This window comes from Dryobates pubescens, chromosome 28, assembly GCF_014839835.1.
Source record: "Dryobates pubescens isolate bDryPub1 chromosome 28, bDryPub1.pri, whole genome shotgun sequence".
Classification (NCBI taxonomy): Eukaryota; Metazoa; Chordata; class Aves; order Piciformes; family Picidae; genus Dryobates; species Dryobates pubescens.
In genome coordinates this window covers 2417642-2442082 of record NC_071639.1, presented here as the reverse complement: position 1 = coordinate 2442082, position 24441 = coordinate 2417642, and the positions used below count along the sequence as shown (strand labels likewise).

The 24441-nt window shown below is 51.1% G+C and overlaps 1 protein-coding gene across 1 annotated transcript in view; it reads left to right on the top strand.

Moving 5' to 3' along the window:
- The window catches only part of LAMA2 (laminin subunit alpha 2), a 132098-nt gene that overhangs the window by 23414 nt on the left and 84243 nt on the right, over positions 1–24441 (top strand). The window contains exons 8-11 of the mRNA XM_054173980.1: positions 4428–4539; positions 9527–9689; positions 19122–19332; positions 24294–24410. Of these exons, the coding sequence (XP_054029955.1) occupies positions 4428–4539; positions 9527–9689; positions 19122–19332; positions 24294–24410 (603 nt within the window). The remainder of the gene's footprint in view (positions 1–4427; positions 4540–9526; positions 9690–19121; positions 19333–24293; positions 24411–24441) is intronic.

Sequence of the window (24441 nt, the reverse complement as noted above, 5' to 3'; positions counted from 1 at the left end):
GGCTGATTCTATGATTCTAGAAGAAAAAGATTCATTAGGATTGGTGAGGAGTCTGTTTCCATGAAGGAAAGAAAAAAGCAACAAAAGCAGCAAAACAACTCCAAAACCCCCCAAAAAACCAAGAACCAAACCAACCCAAGCATCTGTGTTAGGGTCAAATGTAGAAGGTGGCAGTATTTAGTCACTAGGAACCTTTGGGGCTTTGCTTCCTTGTTTTCTCTTTTCACTCCTACAGCAGTGTGTGGTGGGTTGAAAGTTCCCCCCTTTTGCTTAGTTTTTTTCCCTCCCATCATATTATTTCCTTCTTTCATTCTGCCATGAAGAATCCTCACATCCTTCTCACACTGACTGCTGCTTTCATGCTTGCATGCACATTCCCACATCTCCCACCACAGGCTCACCTCAGACCCTTCACTTCCTGGCAGCTCACTGTTTTTAGTCCAAATCCTCTCTTCCCTTCTGATTAGGTGCCTCCATAGGCTTCCAGATAAAGAGGGAGCTGTGATGCTCTCCTCACTGCACATCTGCAACCAGCAGCTGGCTGGAGCAGACCAGAGCAGCTTCTGCCAGGTGGAGGTGTTGCTCATTTACCCAGAGAGAGAGAGAGCAGGCAGGAAAGTGTTAAACACAGAGGTGTGCACCTCTGCAGCCTGCCTTTCTGAGAGCTTAGCTGCCCTGCTGTCTGAAGCACACACAGCTGAGTCCCACATCACTCTCCATGCCTGCTGAAAGCACTGCATGTTTGCCAGGGGGTTCTATGTATCTGCAGATGGCAGCAAGCTGGATGATGCAGTCTGTATGCCAGAGAGATGGGATGACATCCAGAGGGACCTGGACAAGCTGGAGGAGTGGGCTCAGGTGCAAGTATCACCAAGCTTGGAAGAGACCTCAAAGATCATCAAGTCCAACCTGTCACCACAGACCTCATGACTAAACCTCATGAGGTTCAGTAGGCAAAGTTCAAGGTCCTGCACCTAGGTCAGGGCCATCCTCATTATTAGTCTGGGCAGGAGCATGGTGAGATTGAGAGCAGCCCTGCAGAGAAGGACTTGGGGGTGCTGGTGGGGGAGAAGCTGGGCAGGAGCCAGCAATGGCAACTGGCAGCACAGAAGCAGCATGGCCAGAGATGGAGAGAGGGGATCCTGCCCCTCTGCTCTGCTCTGCTCTGCTCTGCTCTGCTCTGGGGGAACCTCACCTGCAGTGCTGTGTCCAGCTCTGGGGTTCTTAACAGAAAAAGTACATGGAGCTGCTGGAGCAAGTGCAGATAAGGCCACAAAGGTGATCAGAGGGCTGGAGAGCCTCCCCTGAGGGAACAGACTGGGAGAGGTGGGGCTGTTCAAACTAGAGAAGACTCTGGGGAGAGTTTAGAGCAGCCTTCCAGTACCTGAAGGGGGGCTACAAGAAAGCTGGAGGGGGATTGTTTCTAAGGGCCTGTGAGGATAGAAGAAGGGGCAATGCTTTGAAACTGGAGCAGGGAAGGTTTGGATTGGAGTTTAGAAAGAAGTTCTGGAGCCCCCATCCATTGAGACATTGAAGGTCAGGCTTGAGGGGGCTCTGAGCAACCTGATCTAGTTGGGGATGTCCCTGCTGGCTGCAGGGAAGCTGGACAAGAGGACCTTTAGAAGGTCCTTCTGCGTTCTGTCATCCTGAAATACTTTCAGTGTACTCTGAAGCAGACCACAGCATGGTTGTGCAGACCAAAACCCTAAGTGGTATCATCATGTCAGGGATTTCATTCCAGGAACCCAACTGTCCTGATGTAGCTTGAGGGCTTCTATCCAGGAGCTAATTGGGCAAAAAAATAACGGTGTGAAAGTGCTACTCTTTCTCTTTGACTGCTCACAGGAAGTGTGGGGATTCTCTGGGAGCTGGGAAAACAGTTTGTGCAGCTCCAGTCAGGGAGAACCTCAGCTCATGTTGAGTTATTGATGTTCCCAGAGACTGGAAAGGTCATAGTGCCCTGCTCTGAGCCATCCCTTGGGAATGCAGCCCCCAAAGGGAAAAATGGGGAAGGGAGGTGTCTCGGTCCGGAGAGGGAAGGAGACTCAGTTCTTTCGAATATTCCTGTGTTGTGAAATTAAAGGCATAAGTGAAGCCAAAATATCAACAGCCAGGCTATTTATTACATAAATAAAATGGAAATAAGAAGGGGAGAGGGAGTAGAGAGGGAGAGAGAGAAGAGAGAGAGAGAAGAGGAAAGGAATCATATTACCACACCCCTCACCCACCCCCCCAAGGCAGTTTGAGTCTGTGGAGGAAAGGTGCTGCAGGAGGTGCTGGGTTTGTAGAGAAAGGGTGCTGAGGCTTTGGCTGGAGAAGAGATGAGGTCCCTCTGGGCAGCATGGGTCAGCTCCATGAGTGGCAGCAAGCGGGACTTAGGACACGGAGAGAGGGTTCAGTCTGCTTCCTTCCTCCTCAGCGGCATGCTCCTCCTTCAGCCTTTTTCTCTCTGCGTTTTTCTTCCTCCACTGTTTTCTTCCCCCTGAGCCAGTAGTGGTCAAGTCTTTTATACAGTTTTTAGTCCTTAGCTATGTGTCCAAGCATTGTCCCTCAGGAATTCAGGAGCCAGGAAATCATAAGTATCCAGATATCGTTCCCCAGGAAGTCTTTCTGTGTATTCCTGTGAGTTTGGACAGTGGTCTGGATGGAGTGGGGGGGGGCCTCCGCCTCCTTCCTCTCCATCTCCCTGCCTACCCACTTATCACACATCAGGAGACAGGTGGAGAGTCCATTGACTCATCACCCTCCCTTCCTGGGGGTATCTGATAGCTAGGAATGATCTTGTGCTGGCTGGGTCCTTGGGTCATTGTTATAGGCCAGCTGCAGTCCAGTGTTATCACGATGCAATCACAAGGTGATTTGCATCCAGGATTGGTACTGTCTGGGCAAGCAGCAAGTGATTTTATCTTTGTTGAGTCATACAAGGAATTTAGACTCTCACAGGAGGCTTCCCTTATGCAGTTTGACATGGAATGGTCAGCTGCTTTGTCACAGAAATGGGTGCCTTTTGCAAACAGGGACCTTGAGGGCAAAGCAGACTATCTCCAGATGATTCCAGCCCCCAGCATGCTTTTCAGGCCTGCAGCAGGTATCTGACTTCATCCTGCTGCTGTTGCATTGATTCAGTGAAACTATAAAGCATTTAGTCACACATAGCTAAAATTTCACTGAGCATCCCAATGTGTTATAAACAAACAGCTTGAATCACAGAATCATGCAATGGTTGGAAGGGACCTTTAAAATCAGCCAGTTCCAACCCCCTGCCATGGGCAGGGACACCTCCCACCAGCCCAGGCTGCTCAGGGCCTCATCCAGCCTGGCATTGAACACCTCCAGGGAGGAGGCAGCCACAGCCTCCCTGGGCTACCTGTGCCAGTGTCTCACCACCCTCACTGGAAAGAATTTCTTCCTCATCTCCACTCTCAATCTCCTCTCTCCCAGCTCAAAGCTGTTGTCACTCATCCTGTTACTCCCAGCCCTTGGCAAAAGTCCCTCCCCAGCTCTCCTGGAGCCCCTTCAGGTACTGGAAGGCTGCTCTAAGGTCTCCCTGGAGCCTTTTCTTCTCCAGGCTGAAGGCCCCAACTCTCCCAGCCTGTCCCCATATGGGAGGTTCTGCAGCCCTCTGATTCCTCCCAGTCTGGGTCCCTCCTCTGGACCCACTCCAACAGTCCCATGTCCTTGTGCTGGGGGCCCCAGAGCTGGAAGTGTGGTCTGAGTGCTGCAAGTGGGGGCTGAGCAGAGCAGAGCAGAGGGTCAGAATCCCCTCCCTGTGCTGCTGCTCTCCCTGCTCTGGCTGCAGCTCAGCACTCAGCTGCCTGCTGGGCTGCCAGGGACCAGTGCTGGCTCCTGGGGAGTTTGTCACCACCTGACACCCCCAAGGCCTTCTCCTTGAAGCTGCTCTCAAGCCACTCCTCACCCAACCTAGGAGTGCATTGGGGCTGAAAAGAAAACAACTTCTTTCTTGCTTGCTTTAATTAATGTATTGATTTAAAATGCTTCTTGTTTGCTGGCTTGAATGGTCTCTGGGAGGCTGCCTCCGGGGCCGGTGCTACCTGCTGCCCTTTGCCGTGCACCGTCCTGCAACTACTGAAAGCCTTCCCTGAAGAATCTATCAAAAGCTTCCAAGCAGCCTTTCTGTAAGCAAATTGGGGGAATCATTTCCTCCTGCCTCCCTTGGTGGGCTGTGTGCACACAGGCAGGGCTCCTGAGGACCCAAAGCAAGGCCTTCCAATTTCCATTTGAAGGCAAAAGGTAATGAAGTTTAATTGTGCGCTGGGAGGGAGCATTTCCTGTGCATCGGATCAATAATGCATTGATTGCCTTTTGCCTGAGGAAAGTTTTGTGCCTGGGTGCAACCAGTAGGAATCTGGCAGAGTGCAGCCTTGTTCTGTCTGTTAATTCTGCTTTTCCTGACTTTGGATCACCAGGCCACCAAGGTGACAGCAGATGGAGAGCAAACCAGGCAGGACGCTGAGAGGACTAACGAGAGAGCGAAATCTCTGGGGCAGTTCGTCAGAGGCATCCTGCAAGCAGCTGAAGGTACTGGAGAAAGGAAAATCTGCCAACTGATTCTCAAGAAAACTGAAGGATGGTGGGGAAGAAGGTCTGAGAAACAGTGAGGGGGCCAGCAGGGACAGGGGGGAGATCATCCCCCTGCGCTCAGCACTGGGGAGGCCACACCTGCAGTGCTGTGTTCAGTTCTGGGCCACTCGCTCCAGGAGGACATTGAGGGGCTGGAACCTGTCCAGAGAAGGGCAACGAAGCTGGAGAAGGGCCTGGAGCCCCTGGGCTAGAGGAGGGGCTGAGGGAGCTGGGGGTGTTCAGGGTGGAGAAGAGGAGGCTGAGGGGAGAACTTCTTGCTCTCTGCAGCTCCCTGAAGGGAGGTTGGAGTGAGGAAGGGACAGCCTCTGCTCCTTGGAGGTGAGAGACAGGACCAAATAAATGGTTCCAAGCTTCACCAGGAGAGGTTCAGGCTGGATCTCCCATTCCCCCCAATGACCTCAAAACTCCATTGCTGCTGCCTGCTAAGGAATATCTGCTGCTTGGAATTTGCAAATTACTCTTAACCCTACCTAAGTAGCAAAGGAGAGGAGAGGTTCGGAGAGGAGAGGTTCGGAGAGGAGAGGTTCGGAGAGGAGAGGTTCGGAGAGGAGAGGTTCGGAGAGGAGAGGAGAGGAGAGGAGAGGTTCGGAGAGGAGAGGTTCGGAGAGGAGAGGAGAGGAGAGGAGAGGAGAGGAGAGGAGAGGAGAGGAGAGGAGAGGAGAGGAGAGGAGAGGAGAGGATGGAATGGAATAGAATAGACCAGGTTGGAAGAGACCTTCAGGATCATTGACTCCAACCTATCATCCAACACCACCTAATCAACTAAACCATGGCACCAAGCACCCTATCAAGTCTCCTCCTGAACACCTCCAATGATGGTGACTCCACCACCTCCCCAGGTAGCACATTCCAATGGCCAATCACTCTCTCTGTGAAGAATTTCTTCCTAACATCCAGTCTGAACTGCCCCTGGCACAGCCTGAGACTGTGTCCTCTTGTTCTGGTGATGGGTGCCTGGGAGAAGAGACCAACCCCCACCTGGCTACAACCTCCCCTCAGGGAGTTGTAGAAAGCAATAAGGTCACCCCTGAGTCTCCTGCAGGCTAAGCAACCCCAGCTCCCTCAGCCTCTCCTCACAGGGCTGTGCCCCAGACCCCTCCCCAGCCTCATTGCCCTTCTCTGGACACCTTCCAGCATCTCAACCTCATTCCTAAACTGAGGAGCCCAGAACTGGACACAGGACTCAAGGTGAGGCCTAACCAGTGCTGAGTACAGGGCAGAATGACTTCCCTGTTCCTGCTGGCCACACTCTTCCTGATGCAGGCCAGGATGTCATTGGCCTTCTTGGCCCCCTGGGCACACTGCAGGCTCATGTTCAGCCTACCATTGACCAGCACCCCCAGGTCCCTCTCTGCCTGGCCGCTCTCAGCCACTCTGACCCCAGCTTGTAGCTCTGCCTGGGGTTGTTGTGGCCAGTGTGCAGCACCTGGCACTTGGTTGTGTTCAATCTCCTGCCCTTGGCCTCTGCCCATCTGCCCAGCCTGGCAAGGTCCCTCTAGAGCCCCTCTAGTAGTGGCATGCAGCCAGATGTCTTCCTTCCACAAGCTGATTCACTGCACTTACAGTGCAGTAAGAGCTAAAGTGTTGTGAATGGCTTTAAGGAGCAAAAAATAGCTCAGCCATGAGGCTATCAAATAGGATAATGGCTGAAAAATATGAAAATTAGTGGCAATCACAGGCTGATTTTTTTTTAGTTGAAAAGTACTGATCTGTTCTCTTTTTTTCCCCCCTTCAAACTCCCACTACAGTGCTGATTTCAGTAGTTGTGCGTCTGAAGGCCCATTTGGCTCAAAAGGAAAGCTTCCACTTTTGTCCAAGTGCTGTAAAGTACATTTTCTATTGCCTTCCCTGTAACACAGCCCTGCACATGCCCTGAGCTGAACAGCAACTATGAGAAGGCTCTGAGGAGACCTAATTGTGGCCTTGCAGGATCTGCAGGGGGCTCCAAGAAAGCTGGGGAGGGACTTTGGAGGGTGTCAGGGAGGGATAGGACTGGGGGGGATGGAGCAGAACTAGAAATGGGGAGATTGAGATTGGCTGTGAGGAAGAAGTTGTTCCCCAGGAGGGTGGTGAGAGCCTGGCACAGGTTGCCCAGGGAGGTGGTGGCAGCCTCCTGCCTGGAGGTGTTTGCAGCCAGGCTGGAGGTGGCTGTGAGCAACCTGCTGCAGTGTGAGGTGTCCCTGCCCATGGCAGGGGGGTTGGGACTGGCTGAGCCTTGAGCTCCCTTCCAGCCCTGACAGTTCTGTGAGTCTATGATGATATGAAACTGGGAGTCATGCCTGACAGCCCCTCAGGCTGCCATCAAGTATGACCTGACCAGGCTGGAGACCTGGCCAGGGAGAAATCCATTGACATTCAACACCAGCAAGTGTAGAGTCCTGCACCTGGGGAAGAACAACCCCATGGATCAGCACAGGTTGGGCACTGAGCTGTTGGAGAGCAGCTCTGGGGACAAGGACCTGGGGGTGCTGGTGGACAACAGGATGGCCATGAGCCAGCAATGTGCCCTGGTGGCCAAGAAGGCCAATGGCATCCTGGGGTGGATTAGAAGGGCTGTGGTCAGTAGGTGGAGAGAGGTTCTCCTGCCCCTCTCCATTGCCCTGGTGAGGCCACATCTGGAATATTGTGTCCAGTTCTGGGCCCCTGAGGTCAAGAAGGACCTCAGGGAACTGCTTGAGAGAGTCCATCCCAGAGGCACAGAGCTGCTGCAGGCAGTGGAACATCTCCTGTGAGGCCAGGCTGAGGCAGCTGGGGCTTGGAGCTGGGAGCAGAGGAGCCTGAGGGCTGCCCTCACGGCTGAGGGTAAAGATGTGCAGGGCTGGAGCCAGGCTCTGCCCAGGGATGGCCAAGGACAGCACAAGGGGCACTGGGGGCAAGCAGGAGCAGAGGAGCTGCCAGGGGAACAGAAGGGAAAACTTTGTTCCTGTGAGGGTGCTGAGCCCTGGAGCAGGCTGCCCAGAGAGGTTGTGGAGTCTCCTGCTCTGGAGACATTCAAAACCCACCTGGCTGTGTTCCTGTGTGCCCTGCCCTGGGTGACCCTGCTCTGGCAGGGGGTTGGACTGGGTGATCTCCAGAGGTCCCTTCCCCCCCTACCACTCTGTGACTCTGTGGGATGCTGTAGTGGTTGCTTCTGCAGGTGTCTGTTCTGGTGAGCTGTGGTGGCTGTAGCAGGCAGGTTTTAGTCAGTCCTTGCTTGCAGTTCCTGTGAGCAGTTAGGGATAATTCAGCTCTCTCAAACAGATGCTCACACTCAACCATCTCATGCTGCAGCCTTCACAGCCTTGATGTCTGTATCTGGGTATCTGCTTCTGAGCACAGGAGTGGCTTTAGGCATCTGTGGCTGCCTTGCCTTTCTCTGAAATTTCCAAACCATTTCTTTTTTTCCCTAGCACTGTTGAGGCTGGATGCTGCAAAAGGCATCTTTTAGAAGTCCTTCAGCAGAGATTTGAATCTCACTGTCTTCACTTGCACTGCCTGCCCCTGAGTTCTGGGAGCAGCATGCCAGATCCTCTGCTGCTCTTCTCGGCGCTCACTGCTAATTCCTTCTTTCAGGGGAAGAACAGAGCAGAGGAGCAGCAGATTGCTCAAACCCAGCACAAAGACCTCTTCACTTTAATTATGGTGCTCAAAAGTGAACTCTAATGGAAGCTGCTATGAAGCCTGCAACATCTAAGCTGTCAGCTCCTGGCTTGGACAGCAGCACTCTGTGCTGGGTTAGGAACTGGCTGGAGGCTGAGCCCAGAGAGTGGTGGTGAATGGTGCCACAGCCAGCTGGCAGCCAGGCACCAGTGGTGTGCCCCAGAGATCAATGCTGGGCCCCATGCTCTTTAGCATCTTCATTGATGATCTGGAGGAGGGGATTGAGTCAGTCATCAGCAAGTTTGCAGATGACACCAAGCTGGGAGCAGATGTTGGTCAGTTAGAGGACAGAAGGGCTCTGCAGAGGGACCTCGACCGACTGGACAGATGGGCAGAGGCCATCAGGATGGCATTCAACAAGTCCAAGTGCCAGGTGCTGCACTTTGGCCACAACAACCCCAGGCAGAGCTACAGGCTGGGGGCAGAGTGGCTGAGAGCAGCCAAGCAGAAAGGGACCTGGGGGTGCTGATTGACAGCTGCCTAAACATGAGCCAGCAGTGTGCCCAGGGGGCCAAGAAGGCCAAGGGCATCCTGGCCTGCATCAGGAAGAGTGTGGCCAGGAGGAGCAGGGAAGTCCTTGTGCCCTGTGCTCAGCACTGCTTAGGCCACACCTTGAGTCCTGTGTCCAGTTCTGGGCTCCTCAGTTTCAGAAGGACATTGAGAGACTTGAAGGTGTCCAGAGAAGGGCAAGGAGGCTGGGGAGGGGTCTGGAGCACAGCCCTGTGAGGAGAGGCTGAGGGAGCTGGGGTTGCTTAGCCTGCAGAAGAGGAGGCTCAGGGGAGACCTTCTTGCTCTCTGCAACTCCCTGAAGGGAGGCTGTAGCCAGGTGGAGGTTGGTCTCTTCTCCCAGGCAACCAGCAGCAGAACAAGAGGACACAGTCTCAAGCTGTGCCAGGGGAGGTTTAGGCTGGAGGTGAGGAGGAAGTTCTTCAGTGAGAGAGTTGTTAGCCATTGGGATGTGCTGCCCAGGGAGGTGGTGGAGTCCCCATCCCTGGAGGTGTTCAAGAGGGGCTTGGATGTGGCACTTGGTGCCATGGTTTAGTCATGAGGTGTTGGGTGACAGCTTGGACTCGAGGATCTTGGAGGTCTCTTCCAGCCTTGGTGATTCTGTGATGCTGTGATTCTGTGCTCTGATCATTGGATTAACCAATGCTTTACATCTCCCTGCAGGAATAACCAGTGCCAGCTGCAGTTCCACTTGCTGATGGAGTCGGAGGGCTTAAAGCCTCTGCTCTTTTTCTTTACTAACTCCCTGTGTAAATATTTTCTGCCCCTCCCCCTGCAGCTGCAAAAGAAGAGGCTATAAAACTGAATGAGACACTCAGAACCCAAGATGAGAGCCTGGAGAAGAGCCTCCCAGAACTGCAGCGTGAGGCTGAAAGGATGATCGCGGAGATGAGACGCAGAGAGCTGAGCGCGCAGGAGAGAATCGCTGAAGAGGAGCTGAAGTGAGTAGAGTGACCTCAGTCTTCAGCCCCCCAGTGCTAACAGCTGGCTCTTGTAGATGTGATTCTCATCTGTTCCAGGTTTCAGTCTGGCACCTATGGGTCCTGGCCTTTCAGTTTAGGGAAGATGTTGAGATGCTGGAAGGTGTCCAGAGAAGGGCAACAAAGCTGGGGAGGGGTCTGGAGCACAGCCCTGTGAGGAGAGGCTGAGGGAGCTGGGGTTGCTTAGCCTGGAGAAGAGGAGGCTCAGGGGAGACCTTCTTGCTCTCTGCAACTCCCTGAAGGGAGGTTGTAGCCAGGTGGGGGTTGGACTCTTCTCCCAGGCACCCAGCAGCAGAACAAGAGGACACAGTCTCAAGCTGTGCCAGGGGAGGTTTAGGCTGGAGGTGAGGAAGAAATTCTTCCCAGCAAGAGAGATTGGCCATTGGAATGTGCTGCCCAGGGAGGTGGTGGAGTCACTATCTCTGGAGGTGTTTAAGAGGAGACTAGATGAGGCCCTTGGTGCCATGGTTTAGTTGATTAGATGGTGCTGGGTGATAGGTTGGACTTGATGATCTCAAAGGTCTTTTCCAACCTGGTTAATTCCATTCTATTCTATTCTATTCTATTCTATTCTATTCTATTCTATTCTATTCTATTCTATTCTATGCTATTCTATTCCATTCCATTCCATTCCATTCCATTCCATTCCATTCCATTCCATTCTACTCTTTCTATTCTATTCTATTCTATTCTATTCTATTCTATTCTATTCTATTCTATTCTATTCTATTCTATTCTATTCTATTCTATTCTATTCTATTCTATTCCATTCCATTCCATTCTATTCCATTCCATTCTATTCTATTCTATTCTATTCTATTCTATTCTATTCTAAATGTGAAGGAAATCAAAGTGTAATGCTCACCAATGGAACAGGCTGCCCAGGGAGGTGGTGGGGTCTCCATCCCTGGAGGTGCAGATTTGGCTCTTCAGGACTTAATCTGGTGGTCATGGAAGTGTTAGGTAGAACGTTGGACTTGGTGATCTTAGAGGTCTTTCTGAGTCTTAATGATTCTATGACCCTGCAGTTCTATGCCATAGAATTGTACTGGCAGCTCTTTATAACCCCTTCTGCAAAGTGCTGAAGACTTCTTAGAATCAGAGTGCTTTTGGTTGGAAAAGCTCTTTCAGATCATCCAGTCCAACCATTCTCTAACTCTACCAAGGCTGCTGCTAAGCCATGTCTCTCAGCACCACATCTCTGCCTCTTTGAAACACCTCCAGGGCTGGGGATTCAACCAGCTCCCTGGGCAGCCTGTGCCAGGCTTTGAGAACCCTTTCTGTGCAGAAGTTTCTTCTAATGAACAAGGAACCAAATAGGGATGAGAAAGATGTACCCACAGCTTTGTAAGTGCTGCCTGCAGGCTGGAGGAAGGAAGGCCTTTCCAGCAAGGTGTTTCTAGTCCTCAGGTGCAGCAGCCAACATGAGACTATCAGACTAGCAGGAAATCATTTTCTACTCTAACCCAATAGGTAGAGCAGGAAATGCAGCAGGACTGCTTTGATGGAAAGAGCTTCTCTCTCTCTCTCTCTCTCTCTCTTGCTATCCCTCCTGAAATGGGTATTTTTGTTCCTGATAAAGGAACAGTTTTTCTGCTGAGGAATACATGAATATAGGCACTGATTCCAGTCCAAGTTGCATGGTTTATCTTCAGGCTACCATTTACCTCTTTACAGATCCAAGAAATTTTGACAGTGGACTCACCAGGAGGAAAATGAATTACTGTGGATCACAGGGCAGGGAGGAAAGGTCCCTAGATAATGTTTTCTGAAGCTCTTTCATTAAAGTACTGTGTCTTGAAGAAAAACCTCCTGAAACTGCTTCAATAATGCAGTGAGACAGTGGCTGGGATGTGTTCTGCAAGGGAAAAAGGTGAAGAAAACTAAAACAGGGAGTGAGCACATGCATGGCATCATAGAGAATGGTTGGGGATGGAAGGCACCTTAATGATCATCCAGTTCCTACCCCCAGACTTGGGCAGGGATACCTCCCTCCCAGCTTGCTCAAGGCCTCATCCAACCTGGCCTTCAACACCTCCAGGGAGGAGGCAGCCACAGCCTGTGCCAGGGTCTCACCACCCTCACTCAAAAGGATTTCTTCCTCATCTCCATTCTCAATCTCCCCTCTTCCAGCTCAAAGCCATTGTTCCTCACCCTGTCACTCCCAGCCCTTGTCCAAAGTCCCTCCCCAGCTCTCCTGGAGCCCCTTCAGGTACTGGAAGGCTGCCCCAAGGTCTCTCTGGAGCCTTCTCTTCTCTTGGCTGAACAAACCCAGTTCCATGAGCCTGTGAACAAACCCAATTCCATCAGCCTGTCCCCGTAGGGGAGGTTCTTCAGCCTTCTCATCATCTTTATGACCTGGACCCTCTTCAACAGGTCCAGGTCCTTCTTGTGCTGAGGCCTCCAGACATGGAAGCAGTCCTTCAGGCAGTGTCTCACCAGAACAGAGTGGAGGGGCAGAATCCCCTCTCTTGCCTTGCTGGTCATTATGCTCACCTCTGTTCTTACAGGCTGTGCTGGGTTTAGGATTCACCCCTGTGAGTCTGTGACACAGACTCATTTGGACATAGCTGCTCTTGAGTAGCTCTGCAAGTCTCCTGATGACTCTGAAGCAGTTCAGTGTGGTTAGTCTTTGGTGAGATAGAGGATTTCCTCCCAGAGCAGTGACAGGAATCTGTGGGGTTTTTTTCCTTCCCTTTCCTGTGTTTTCATTGAGTTCTCAAAAGCTCAGTGGAGCAGAGAAATGAACTCAAAGCTTCTTGCTTTCATAGCTGGCAGAATTCTCTCACAGCTGCAGCTTTTGCCCTCATTTATTTTCCCTCCAACTTTTCAAATCAAGTCTGTAATCAGGTTGCCTCAGTGTACTGAAAGGGCACATGGGGCAATAATTTCCCTCTAAAAAGAGCATGTGAAAAATCCTCCACTTTCTGTCTCCCACTGCCCTGATTTTCATCCTTATGAAGCACATTTTTCAGGTCACCATTCCTACACATTTTCTACCAAGGGATGCTATGAGCCAGGCTTCTCTCCTTCTCTTTGCTGTGCTCAGTAGCTTTATTATTGTGTGCCTGGTTCCTTCATCAATTCCTCTGATGGCTTTGGGGCTGAGCTCCTGTGGACTTCTGCCATCAGTTGCCTCGTGAGAGTGAATTTCATGACTCAGCTGCACAGTGTTTGAAGGGAAGCCTCCTGGGTTTTGACACTGAATCACGGAATCATGGAATCAGCCAGGTTGGAAAAGACCTCAGGGATCAGCAAGTTCAACCTATTCCCTAACACCTCAAACAATATTCACTTCATCACTGTCCATTAAAAGAAAACCACATCATGTCTGCCTGTCTCTTGCCACCACAACACAAAGCAGCAAACAACCCCAAGACTGTGGGGTTTCAATGACTCTTACAAAGAGTTATGGTGAACAAGGGGGCAGGGTTTGGCTGTATGGAATTCACAGAATCACAGATTCAAGCAGGTTGGAAAAGACCTCAGAGATCATCAAGTCCAACCTAGTACCTCATACCTAACCGCTCCTGACAAATAAACCATGGCTCCAAGTGCCACAGCCAAGCCTTTCTTGAGCACCTCCAGTGATGGGGACTCCACCAGCTCCCAGGGCAGCACTTTCCAGTGGCCAATCTCTCTTGCTGGGAAGAACTTTGTCCTCACCTCCAGACTAAACCTCCCCTGGCACAGCTCGAGACTGAAAAGCAAATGGCCACTGCTGAATCCAATGAGAGACCAGAACAAGAGGACACAGTCTCAGGCTGTGCCAGGGGAGGTTTAGGCTGGATGTTAGGAAGAAGTTCTATACAGAGAGAGTGATTGCACATTGGAATGTGCTGCCTGGGGAGGTGGTGGGGTCGCCATCCCTGGAGGTGTTCAGGAGGAGACTTGATAGGGTGCTAGGTGCCATGGGTTAGTTGATTAGGTGGTGTTGGATTGGTTGATAGGTTGGATGTGATGATCTTGAAGGTCTCTTCCAACCTGGTTTATTCTATTCCATTCTATTCTATTCTATTCCATTCTATTCCATTCTATTCTATTCTATTCTATTCTATTCTATTCTATTCTATTCTATTCTATTCTATTCCATTCCATTCCATTCCATTCCATTCCATTCCATTCCATTCCATTCTATTCTATTCTATTCCATTCCATTCCATTCCATTCTATTCTATTCTATTGCATTCCATTCCATTCCATTCCATTCTATTCTATTCTATTCTATTCTATTCTATTCTATTCTATTCTATTCTATTCTATTGCATTCCATTCCATTCCATTCCATTCCATTCCATTCCATTCCATTCCATTCTATTCCATTCCATTCCATTCCATTCTATTCCATTCTATCCTGTTCTGTTCTATTCTATTTGTAACTGAGCTCTTGATACCTTGTGCCAATGGAGACCCTCAGATCACAGAACCACAGAATGGATTGGGTGGCACTGGGTGATCCCTGGAGCTCCCTTCCAAGCCCTACCTTTCTGTGATCTGTCATGTCCTGGCCCTGCAGTGCTGCAGAGGCAGAAGGCTGTTAACATTTGCCAGAAGGGTAAGGCTGGAGCTGCTTACACAAGTTAAAATGGAGGAGCTCTGGGGGATGTCCTGTTCCTCCCTATCCTTCTTCTGTGGTGCTGTCAGCAATGGGATTTAATTGCTGATCAGATATTTTGTGCTCAGAGGTTGCAGATTCAGAGCATTAATTTTATTTTTCATCAGAACCAAAGGGAACAAAACAAAACCCCAAACCCTAAATAAATCAAATCCATCTCAGAACATCCCAAAGCTGAGGTAACAACTTGGCTGTCCTTGGCTGCAGCTCAGATCCTTCATCTAAATTATGCCCAGTGGCAGAACATCTTTTCCACCTCTCAGATATTTTTTTTTCCTTTGGTGCCTGTTTATTTATGTGTTTATTTTCAGACACTTTCTGCTGGACCTGACTCTAGGCAGGCCAAGCTCCAGTGTGCCTCAGAAAATGCAGCTCTGGTTCCCTGCACAGCTTCTCTTCACACACACACAGTATCACACTGTGTCACCAAGGCTGGAAGAGACCTCAAAGATCCTCGAGTCCAAGCTGTCACCACAGACCTCATGACTAAACCATGGCACCAAGTGCCACATCCAATCCCCTCTTGAACACCTCCAGGGATGGGGACTCCACCACCTCCCTGGGCAGCACATTCCAACTCTCTCTGTGAAGAACTTTCTCCTCACCGCCAGCCTAAACTTCCCTTGGCACAGCTTGAGACTGTGTCCTCTTGTTCTGGTGCTGGCTGCCTAGGAGAAGAGACCAACCCCCACCTGGCTCCAACCTCCCTTCAGGGAGTTGGAGAGAGCAAGAAGGTCTCCCCTGAGCTTCCTCTTCTGCAGGCTAAGCAACCCCAGCTCCCTCAGCCTCTCCTCCCAGGGCTGTGCTCCAGACCCCTCCCCAGCCTCCTTGCCCTTCTCTGGACACCTTCAAGTCTCTCAATGTCCTTCCGAAACTGAGGAGCTCAGAACTGGACACAGGACTCAAGGTGTGGCCTAAGCAGTGCTGAGCACAGGGCACAAGGACTTCCCTGCTCCTGCTGGCCACACTCTTCCTGATGCAGGCCAGGATGCCCTTGGCCTTCTTGGCCCCCTGGGCACACTGCTGGCTCATGTTTACGCAGCTGTCAATCAGCACCCCCAGGTCCCTCTCTGCCTGGCTGCTCTCAGCCACTCTGCCCCCAGCCTGTAGCTCTGCCTGGGGTTGTTGTGGCCAATGTGCAGCCCCTGGCACTTGGCTGTGTTCAATCTCCTGCCCTTGGCCTCTGCCCATCTGCCCAGCCTGGCAAGGTCCCTCTGCAGAGCTCTCCTACCCTCTAACAGATCAACTCCTGCCCCCAGCTTGCTGTCATCTGCACATTTACTGCTGATGGACTCAACCCCCTCATCCAGATCATCAATGAAGATATTGAACAGGCTGGGGCCCAGCACTGCTCCCTGGGGCACAGCACTGGTGCCTGGCTGCCAGCTGGCTGTGGCACCATTCACCACCACTCTCTGGGCTCAGCCTCCAGCCAGTTCCTAACCCAGCTCAGAGAGCTGCTGCCCAAGCCAGGGGCTGACAGCTTGGCCAGGAGCTTGCTGTGGGGGATGGTGGCAAAGGCCTTGCTGCAGTCCAGACAGAAAAAAATTCATCTGTTGGGGGAAAAAAAAATCCTCTGTTGTAGGTAGAAGCACAACAGACTCCTTCTGTAGGTGTTACTTATCCTACAGATTCCTGGTGACTTGGGATTTTGCTTTATCTCTAAATCATCCCTTTGGAAGCACCTCTCTTGTTTTTTTCATCTTCCCCCACACACACACCTTGTTATATCCTTGCATAGATGCAGTGGTGTTGGACTGCATGGAACTGACTCAACAGCCTAGTATCAGGCACACAGGTGCCAGGGCATAAAGGTTCCAGTCCTCTAAAACTGGATGCAGCAGCTCTCTGATGTCTCTGGGTGTCAAGAGGAAGGGGACTGGCTGTGCTCAGTTGCACCCTGTGATAGGACAGGCAGCAATGGATAGAAACTACAGCACAGGAGGTTCCACCTCAGCTCCCTGAAGGGAGGTTGTAGCCAGGTGGGGGTTGGTCTCTTCTCCCAGGCAGCCAGCAGCAGAACAAGAGGACACAGTCTCAAGCTGTGCCAGGAGAAGTTTAGGCTGGTGGTGAGGAGAAAGTTCTTGCCAGAGAGAGTTGTTAGCCATTGGAATGTGCTGCCCAGGGAGGTGATGGAGTCCCCATCCCTGAAGGTGTTCAAGAAAGGCTTGGCTGTGGCACTTGGAGCCATGGTTTAGTTGTCAGGAGGTGTTAGGTAACAGGTTGGACTTGATGATCCCTGAGATCTTTTCCCACCTGGTTGATTCTGTGATCAACATCACAAATGACCCATCTGGATGCATTCCTGTGTGACCTGCACTAGATTCTATGATCCTGGTCTGGCAGGGGGGTTGGATTCAAAGATCTCTGGAGGTCCCTTCCAACCCCTAACATCCTGGGATGGAGAAATGCTGCATCCCCCTCCCAAAGCAGGCCCTTGGGAACTTTCTGTTTCTCTGAAGCCAAAGTCCATTAAGAATATCCCAGAAGTTCTTTTAGATCAGCAAAATTATTTGCCTGCTGGAAGTCATTAATCCAAGGATGCTGGAGGTTGTTTATTTCACAGGAAAGAATTTATGGTTCTTGACTGTCCAAAGCAGTTTGTCTGCTCCAAGGCAGCTTGAAGGCAGGCACAACTTCATAGAGTCATAGAATGGTTTGGGTTAGAAGGGATCTTAAACATCATCCAGTTCCAATCCCCCTACCATGGGCAGGGACACCTCCCACCAGGAAGGTTGCTCACAGCCTCATCCAACCTGCCCTTGAACACCTCCAGGGAGGGGACATCCACAGGCTCCCTGGGCAACCTGTGCCACTGTCTCACCACCCTCCCTGCCAAGAATCTCTTCCTAATCTTCAGTCTAATTCTCCCCACTTCCACCTTAAAGCCACTGCCCCTCATCCTCAAGGTAGGAAATCACCTTACTTCCAGGTAGGAAAGCACTTTGTGTCTTGTGTTCACCTTCATGTGAATGAAGAAAACCATTCTGACCAAGTGAAATGCTTCAGGAAAAGAGAACTCATTAGGGCAGATCTCAAGAATGGCAGCTCCCAAAAAAAAGACAGACAAAAAAGAGCCAAAACAGTCTCAGTGGAAAATATTTCAGTGTTTTCTAGGCTGTTGCCTCTACAAAGTTCTTTGTGCTACAGCCACAGGCAGGCCTGGAGACAACAGTGACAAAGGGCCTCTGTGTTGGCCAGAGAGGCAGGGGATATGCTCAGGTGTATGGAGGCTCCCATGTGTGGAAGGTGTCCAGAGCAGGGCCATGAGGAGGAGCAGAGGGCTGGAGCTGCTCTGCTGTGAGCACAGACTGAGGGAGTTGGGGTTGTGCAGGCTGGAGAGGAGAAGGCTCCCAGGAGACCTCATTGTGGCCTTGCAGGATCTGCAGGGGGCTCCAAGAAAGCTGGGGAGGGACTTCTGAGGGTGTCAGGGAGGGATAGGACTGGGGGGGATGGAGCAGAACTAGAAATGGGGAGATTGAGATTGGCTGTGAGGAAGAAGTTGTTCCCCATGAGGGTGGCGAGAGCCTGGCACAGGCTGCCCAGGGAGGTGGTGGCAGCCTCCTGCCTGGAGGTGTTTGCAGCCAGGCTGGAGGTGGCTGTGAGCAACCTGCTGCAGTGTGAGGTGTCCCTGCCCATGGCAGGGGGTTGGGACTGGCTGCTCCTTGAGGTCCCTTCCAGCCCTGACAATCTATGAGTCTATGATTCTAAATAGGACCTTAATGACATTTAAAGACCTCTTTAAGAAAGGGTTTAGAGTTTAAGGTGGAACATTAGCCTAGTCCCTGACTGCAGAGACTGTAAGTAAAATAAATGACCATTGGATATAAAAGAAAAATAATGATAATGTCTATAGAACTGATTGGTTTGCTAGTGGGGTTGTAGAGTAGTTGTATAAACTATTCTGTCTCTTTTCCCAGCTGTGCTGATCTTGGCTGCATTCTTTGTTAGAATAGAATAGAATAGAATAGAATAGAATAGAATAGAATAGAATAGAATAGAATAGAATTAACCAGGTTGGAAAAGACCTTTGAGATCATCAAGTCCAACCTATCACCCAACACCATCTGATCAACTAAACCATGGCACCAAGGGCCTCACCCAGGCTCTTTTTAAACACCTCCAGTGGTGGGGACTCCACCACCTCCCTGGGCAGCACATTCCAATGGCCAACTCTTTTTCTGGGAAGAATTTCTTCCTAACCTTCAGCCTAAACTTCCCCTGGCACAGCTTGAGATTGTGTCCTCTTGTTCTGCTGCTGGGTGCCTGGGAGAAGAGACCAACCCCCACCTGGCTACAAGCTCCCTTCAGGGAGTTGCAGAGAGCAAGAAGGTCTCCCCTGAGCCTCCTCTTCTGCAGGCTAAGCAACCCCAGCTCCCTCAGCCTCTCCTCACAGGGCTGTGCTCCAGACCCCTCCCCAGCCTCCTTGCCCTTCTCTGGACACCTTCAAGTCTCTCAATGTCCTTCTTGAGCTGAGGAGCCCAGAACTGGACACAGGACTCAAGGTGTGGCCTCAGCAGTGCTGAGCACAGGGCACAAGGACTTCCCTGCTCCTGCTGGCCACACTCTTCCTGATGCAGGCCAGGATGCCACTGAGCATCTTGTCCACCTGGGCACAATGCAGTCTCCTGTTCAGCTGCTGTCAACCACTACCCCCACATCCCTTTCTGCTCTTCAGCCACTCTGCCCCCAGCCTGCAGCACTGCCTGGGGCTGTTGTGGCCAGTTGGGTGCAGGGAACATGAGCTCAGTGCCTTCACGGGTGGTGATGTCTTGCAGGAACGCAGAAGATCTTTTGACCAAGGTGAAGAGATTATTTGGTGAGCCCAGTGGGAAAAATGAAGATCTCAAAAAGGAGGTGAGGGACAAGCTGGCCAACTACCACAGCAAGGTTGATGATGCTCGGCAGCTGCTGAGAGAGGCCAGCAGCAAAATCAGGAAAGCTGAGCGGCTGTCTGCCACCAACCAAAGGAACATGACCCTGGTAGAGGTGAGTGCTGAGAGGCTGTGTCCCTGGTGTGGTGACATAGGCTCTGCCTTTAACATTTCTTCACACATCTTAGATTCACAGAATCATAGAATCAACCAGGTTGGAAAAGACCTCAGAGATCATCAAGTCCAACCTCTCACCCAGCACCATCTGATCAACTAATCCATGGCACCCAAAGGCCTCATCCAGGCTCTTCCTAAACACGTCCACGGATGGTGACTCCACCACCTCCCTGGGCAGCACATCCCAAGGGCCAATCTCTCTTGCTGGGAAGAACTTCTTCCTAACATCCAGCCTAAACCTCCCCTGGTGCAGCCTGAGACTGTGTCCTCTTGTTCTGCTGCTGGGTGCCTGGGAGAAGAGACCAACCCCCACCTGGCTACAACCTCCCCTTCAGGAAGTTGTAGACAGCAAGGTCTCCCCTGAGCCTCTTCTGCAGGCTAAGCAACCCCAGCTCCCTCAGCCTCTCCTCCCAGGGCTGTGCTCCAGACCCCTCCCCAGCCTCCTTGCCCTTCTCTGGACACCTTCCAGCAACTCAGCATCTTTCCTAACCTGAGGAGCCCAGAACTGGTCACAGGACTCCAGGTGTGGCCTCAGCAGTGCTGAACACAGGGCATAAGGACTTCCCTGCTCCTCCTGGCCACACTCTTCCTGATGCAGGCCAGGATGCCCTTGGCCTTCTTGGCCCCCTGGGAACACTGCTGGCTCATATTCAGCTACTGTCAACCAGCACCCCCAGGTCCCTCTCTGCCTGGCTGCTCTCAGCCCCTCTGACCCCAGCCTGTAGCACTGCCTGGGGTTGCTGTGGCCAAAGTGTAGAACCTGGCACTTAAATGTGTTCAATCTCCTGCCCTTGGACTCTGCCCATCTGTGCAGCCTGAGGACAATACCCTGGGACAAGCTGTCTCTCCCCCCCAGGACTCGCTAGCCTCTGGAGGAATTTTCTTCATGGATGCACCAATTAACTCTTAATTTCCCTTAACCTACAACATGTAATTGAAAGGAAGGGTGTCCCTCAGAAGGAGGAAATGCCTTGCTTGTCAGAAGCAGAATGACTCCACCACTTCATCCAAATGCTCTCGCCTGCTTTTAGACACTGAGCTTTGGACAGTGCTGCTTTGGAGTCTGGGAGAAATTAACCTCATCCCAGTATAAGCAGTCATGTAAAATTCAAATGCTGTGCTCAAGACTTAAAGAGGAGTTCAGTTCAAATATTTGCTGTCACATATTTGCTCCTAGAAAACTCAGACTTCCATCTCCTCCTCCAACCCCTGGGAAGAAGCCTGCAGGGGGCTCTCTGAATATTCCAGAGCAATAAATCAAACTCTGTCCTCTGTAGTTAGCAGCTGCTGGAAGTGATCTCCCTCATAGCAGAGGGGTCCACTTGTGATTTAATTTGAAGGGCAGAGACTTAAAGAGCATATTATACTGTACATTAGCAAGCATTTAACCAAGCCAGAAAGGGCAGAGTCAACCTAATGAAGATAAATGTCTCAGCTCTGCCTCTCGCTGCGCTTTCGCCTCCTGTACAGTGATGAGGTTGGAGTTGGGAGCCCTCAGAACTCAGCAGAGAGTTGTGGGCTTGATTGAATGAAGGGAATTGAATGGTGTAGAGGAGTCAGGTGGTCTCTGCTCTGTGCATTTGCTTCCCAGAGGCTGGAGAAACTCTCTGGTAATCTCACTTGGAGAATATTCTCTGCATCACAGTACCATGGTGCCTGAAGGCATCCTTCCCATCAGCCCTGCCTGCCTGGCTCTTATGAGGAGTTTATTGTGGCTGTGTTTTGACCAAGAAGCCATCACAGCACTTACTTACAGTGCCATGATAGAACAGAACAGAACAGAATAGAATAGAATAGAGCAGAATAGAATAGAGTAGAATAGAGTAGAGTAGAATAGAATAGAATAGAATGGAATAGACTAGAATGGAATGGAATGGAATGGAATGGAATGCAATGCAATGCAATGCAATGCAATGCAATGCAATGCAATGGTCTAGACTAGACTAGAATGGAATGGAATGGAATAGACTAGAATAGAATGGAATGGAATGGAATGGAATGGAATGCAATGCAATGCAATGCAATGCAATGCAATGGGCTAGACTAGACTAGAATGGAATGGAATGGAATAGACTAGAATAGAATGGAATGCAATGCAATGCAATGCAATGGACTAGACTAGACTAGAATAGAATAGAATAGAATAGAATGGAATAGACTAGACTGGAATGGAATGGAATGGAATGGAATGGAATGCAATGCAATGCAATGCAATGCAATGCAATGGACTAGACTAGACTAGACCAGACTAGAATAGACTAGACTAGAAGTAGAATAGAATTAACCAGGTTGGAGAAGACCTCAGAGATCATCAAGTCCAACCTATCACCCAGCACCATCTGATCAACTAAACCATGGCACCAAGGGCCTCAGCCAGTCTCCTCTTAAACACCTCCAGGGATGGGGACTCCACCACCTCCCTGGGCAGCACATTCCAATGGCTAACAACTCTCTCTGGGAAGAACTTTCTCCTCACCTCCAGCCTAAACCTCCCCTGGCACAGCTTGAGACTGTGTCCTCTTGTTCTGCTGCTGGCTGCCTGGGAGAAGAGCCCAACCCCCACCTGGCTACAACCTCCCTTCAGGTAGTTCATAGCACTTACTCCTAGAATGGTCTCCTGACAAACACCCCTGGGATACTCCATGGATCTTGCACAGGAGCTTGCCAGTTCCTTAGTCAGAAGTCCATCCATGAAGCTTTTAGTTTTGCATTCAGCAGTCAGTGAAACACCAGTGGCTGTAAACAGGCAGGTGATTCTAAGATGAGCATCTCCTGCAGGGCCAGGGCTTTGTCACAGTAATCCTCTGCCAGGAGTGCTCCTTGCTGGAGGTTCACTCCCTGCTCTCCTGCGTGCTGCTGGTGGGGGGTGGCTGCAGATGGGTTTGATCTCCTGTGGGGCTGAACACAGCAGGCTGCCTGTGCCCCTGCCCAAGGGTGCCAGCAGTGCTGTTTTGGGCAGATCAGCTTCTGGACTGGCTGGTGGGACCCTGCTGAGCTTTGCAGAGCACAAAACAATTGTAAGGTGGCAGAATATTTGGGTACATTTTGCCTCAATAGGCAGAGAAGATGATCTTCACAATGAGAGACTGGCACATCTGGGTGCTGATTAGGGTTTCCAGCTCCTTTCTGATCACTGTGCAGTAGTACTGATGTCTTTGTTTAAAGAGGAGACAGGTGTCATTTTAAACCCCCAGAAAAGAGTAGAATCAAAGGCTCTTGTTGAATTGGAGAGAAATACAGAAATGTATTCAAAAATACACAGAAGAGTGCAGAATACATGAATCCCTGAGACCTAATGCATATCCCAGATGAATGGAGGGTGCCTGAAAACCACAGACTCACAGAATCCCCAAGGTTGGAAGAGACCTCAGAGATCATCCAGTCCAAGCTGTCACCACAGACCTCATCACTAAACCATGGCACCAAGTGCCACATCCAATCCCCTCTTGAACACCTCCAGGGATGGGGACTCCACCACCTCCCTGGGCAGCACATTCCAATGGCTAACAACTCTCTCTGGGAAGAACTTTCTCCTCACCTTCAGCCTAAACCTCCCCTGGCACAGCTGGAGACTGTGTCCTCTTGTTCTGGTGCTGGTTGCTTGAGAGAAGAGACCAAACCCCACCTGGCTACAGCCTCCCTTCAGGGAGTTGTAGAGAGCAAGAAGGTCTCCCCTGAGCCTCCTCTTCTGCAGGCTAAGCAACCCCAGCTCCCTCAGCCTCTCCTCACAGGGCTGTGCTCCAGACCCCTCCCCAGCCTCCTTGCCCTTCTCTGGACACCTTCAAGTCTCTCAATGTCCTTCTTGAGCTGAGGAGCCCAGAACTGGACACAGGACTCAAGGTGTGGCCTAAGCAGTGCTGAGCACAGGGCACAAGGACTTCCCTGCTCCTGCTGGCCACACTCTTCCTGATGCAGGCCAGGATGCCCTTGGCCTTCTTGGCCCCCTGGGCACACTGCTGGCTCATGTTCAGGCAGCTGCCAATCCCAAAAAGCCTTTCCCCAGCCAGACTTATCCCAAAGCCCCAGTGCTCCTGTTCTCCTCTCCCATTGCCTCCCTTCCATTAGGCCTAAAGAGGCCAAAAATTGCACAGGACAAATTAACCTGGCCTCTGAAGGCCACAAACAGGCCTGAGAAACTCCCCTATGCTACCAGATAAAGCCTCCTGGCAGAGAGCAGACAGGAGGGAGAAAAGGGGAAGAACTGACTCTGCAGGCAGTTTTCTGGGGATGCAGGCATTGTGGGGATGGAATAACAGAACATTACCATTTCCTGCCCACCCCTGGACACTCTGAACCTCCTGGAGGTCTGTCATTTCATGGTTTTCTTAAGGGCACCCATGTCAAACCGTGACAACTGCTCAGTCCCTCTGTTGTAGATGCAAAGCTGGGCACAGGAGGACAAAGAAAAGATAAAGAATCACAGAATCAACTAGGTTGGAAAAGACCTCAGGGATCATCAAGTCCAACCTAGTACCTAATACCTAACACCTCCTGACAACTAAACCATGGCTCCAAGTGCCACATCAGAGCCTTTCTTGAACACCTCCAGGGATGGAGACTCCACCACCTCCCTGGGCAGCACATCCCAGTGGCCAATCTCTCTTGCTGGGAAGAACTTTCTCCTCACCTCCAGCCTAAACCTCCCCTGGCACAGCTTGAGACTGTGTCCTCTTGTTCTGCTGCTGGGCAGCACATTCCAGTGTCCAATTACTGCTTCTCTTACCTTACATTGTGTGTGCTTTATCGTGGTCCCTTGCTCTGAAAGCTCAGAGCAGTCCAGGAGAGGCTTTGTGGCATGGTAGCAAAGTGCAGCCTTGTACTGGGGCTGCTGGCTTTCACTCTGGCATCCTCCTTCTGGCTAACACCTCCTGTTTTGCTTTGTGTGCACACAACCCACAGAAAAAGAAGCAAGCTGTAGAAGATGGCAGACAAGATGTTGAAAAGACCCTGCAGGAAGGGAATGATGTCCTTAATGAAGCCAACAGACTTGCAAATGAAATCAGCCTGGCTCTAGAGGTGAGTGGTTTATCAGAGAACTGTCAGGGCT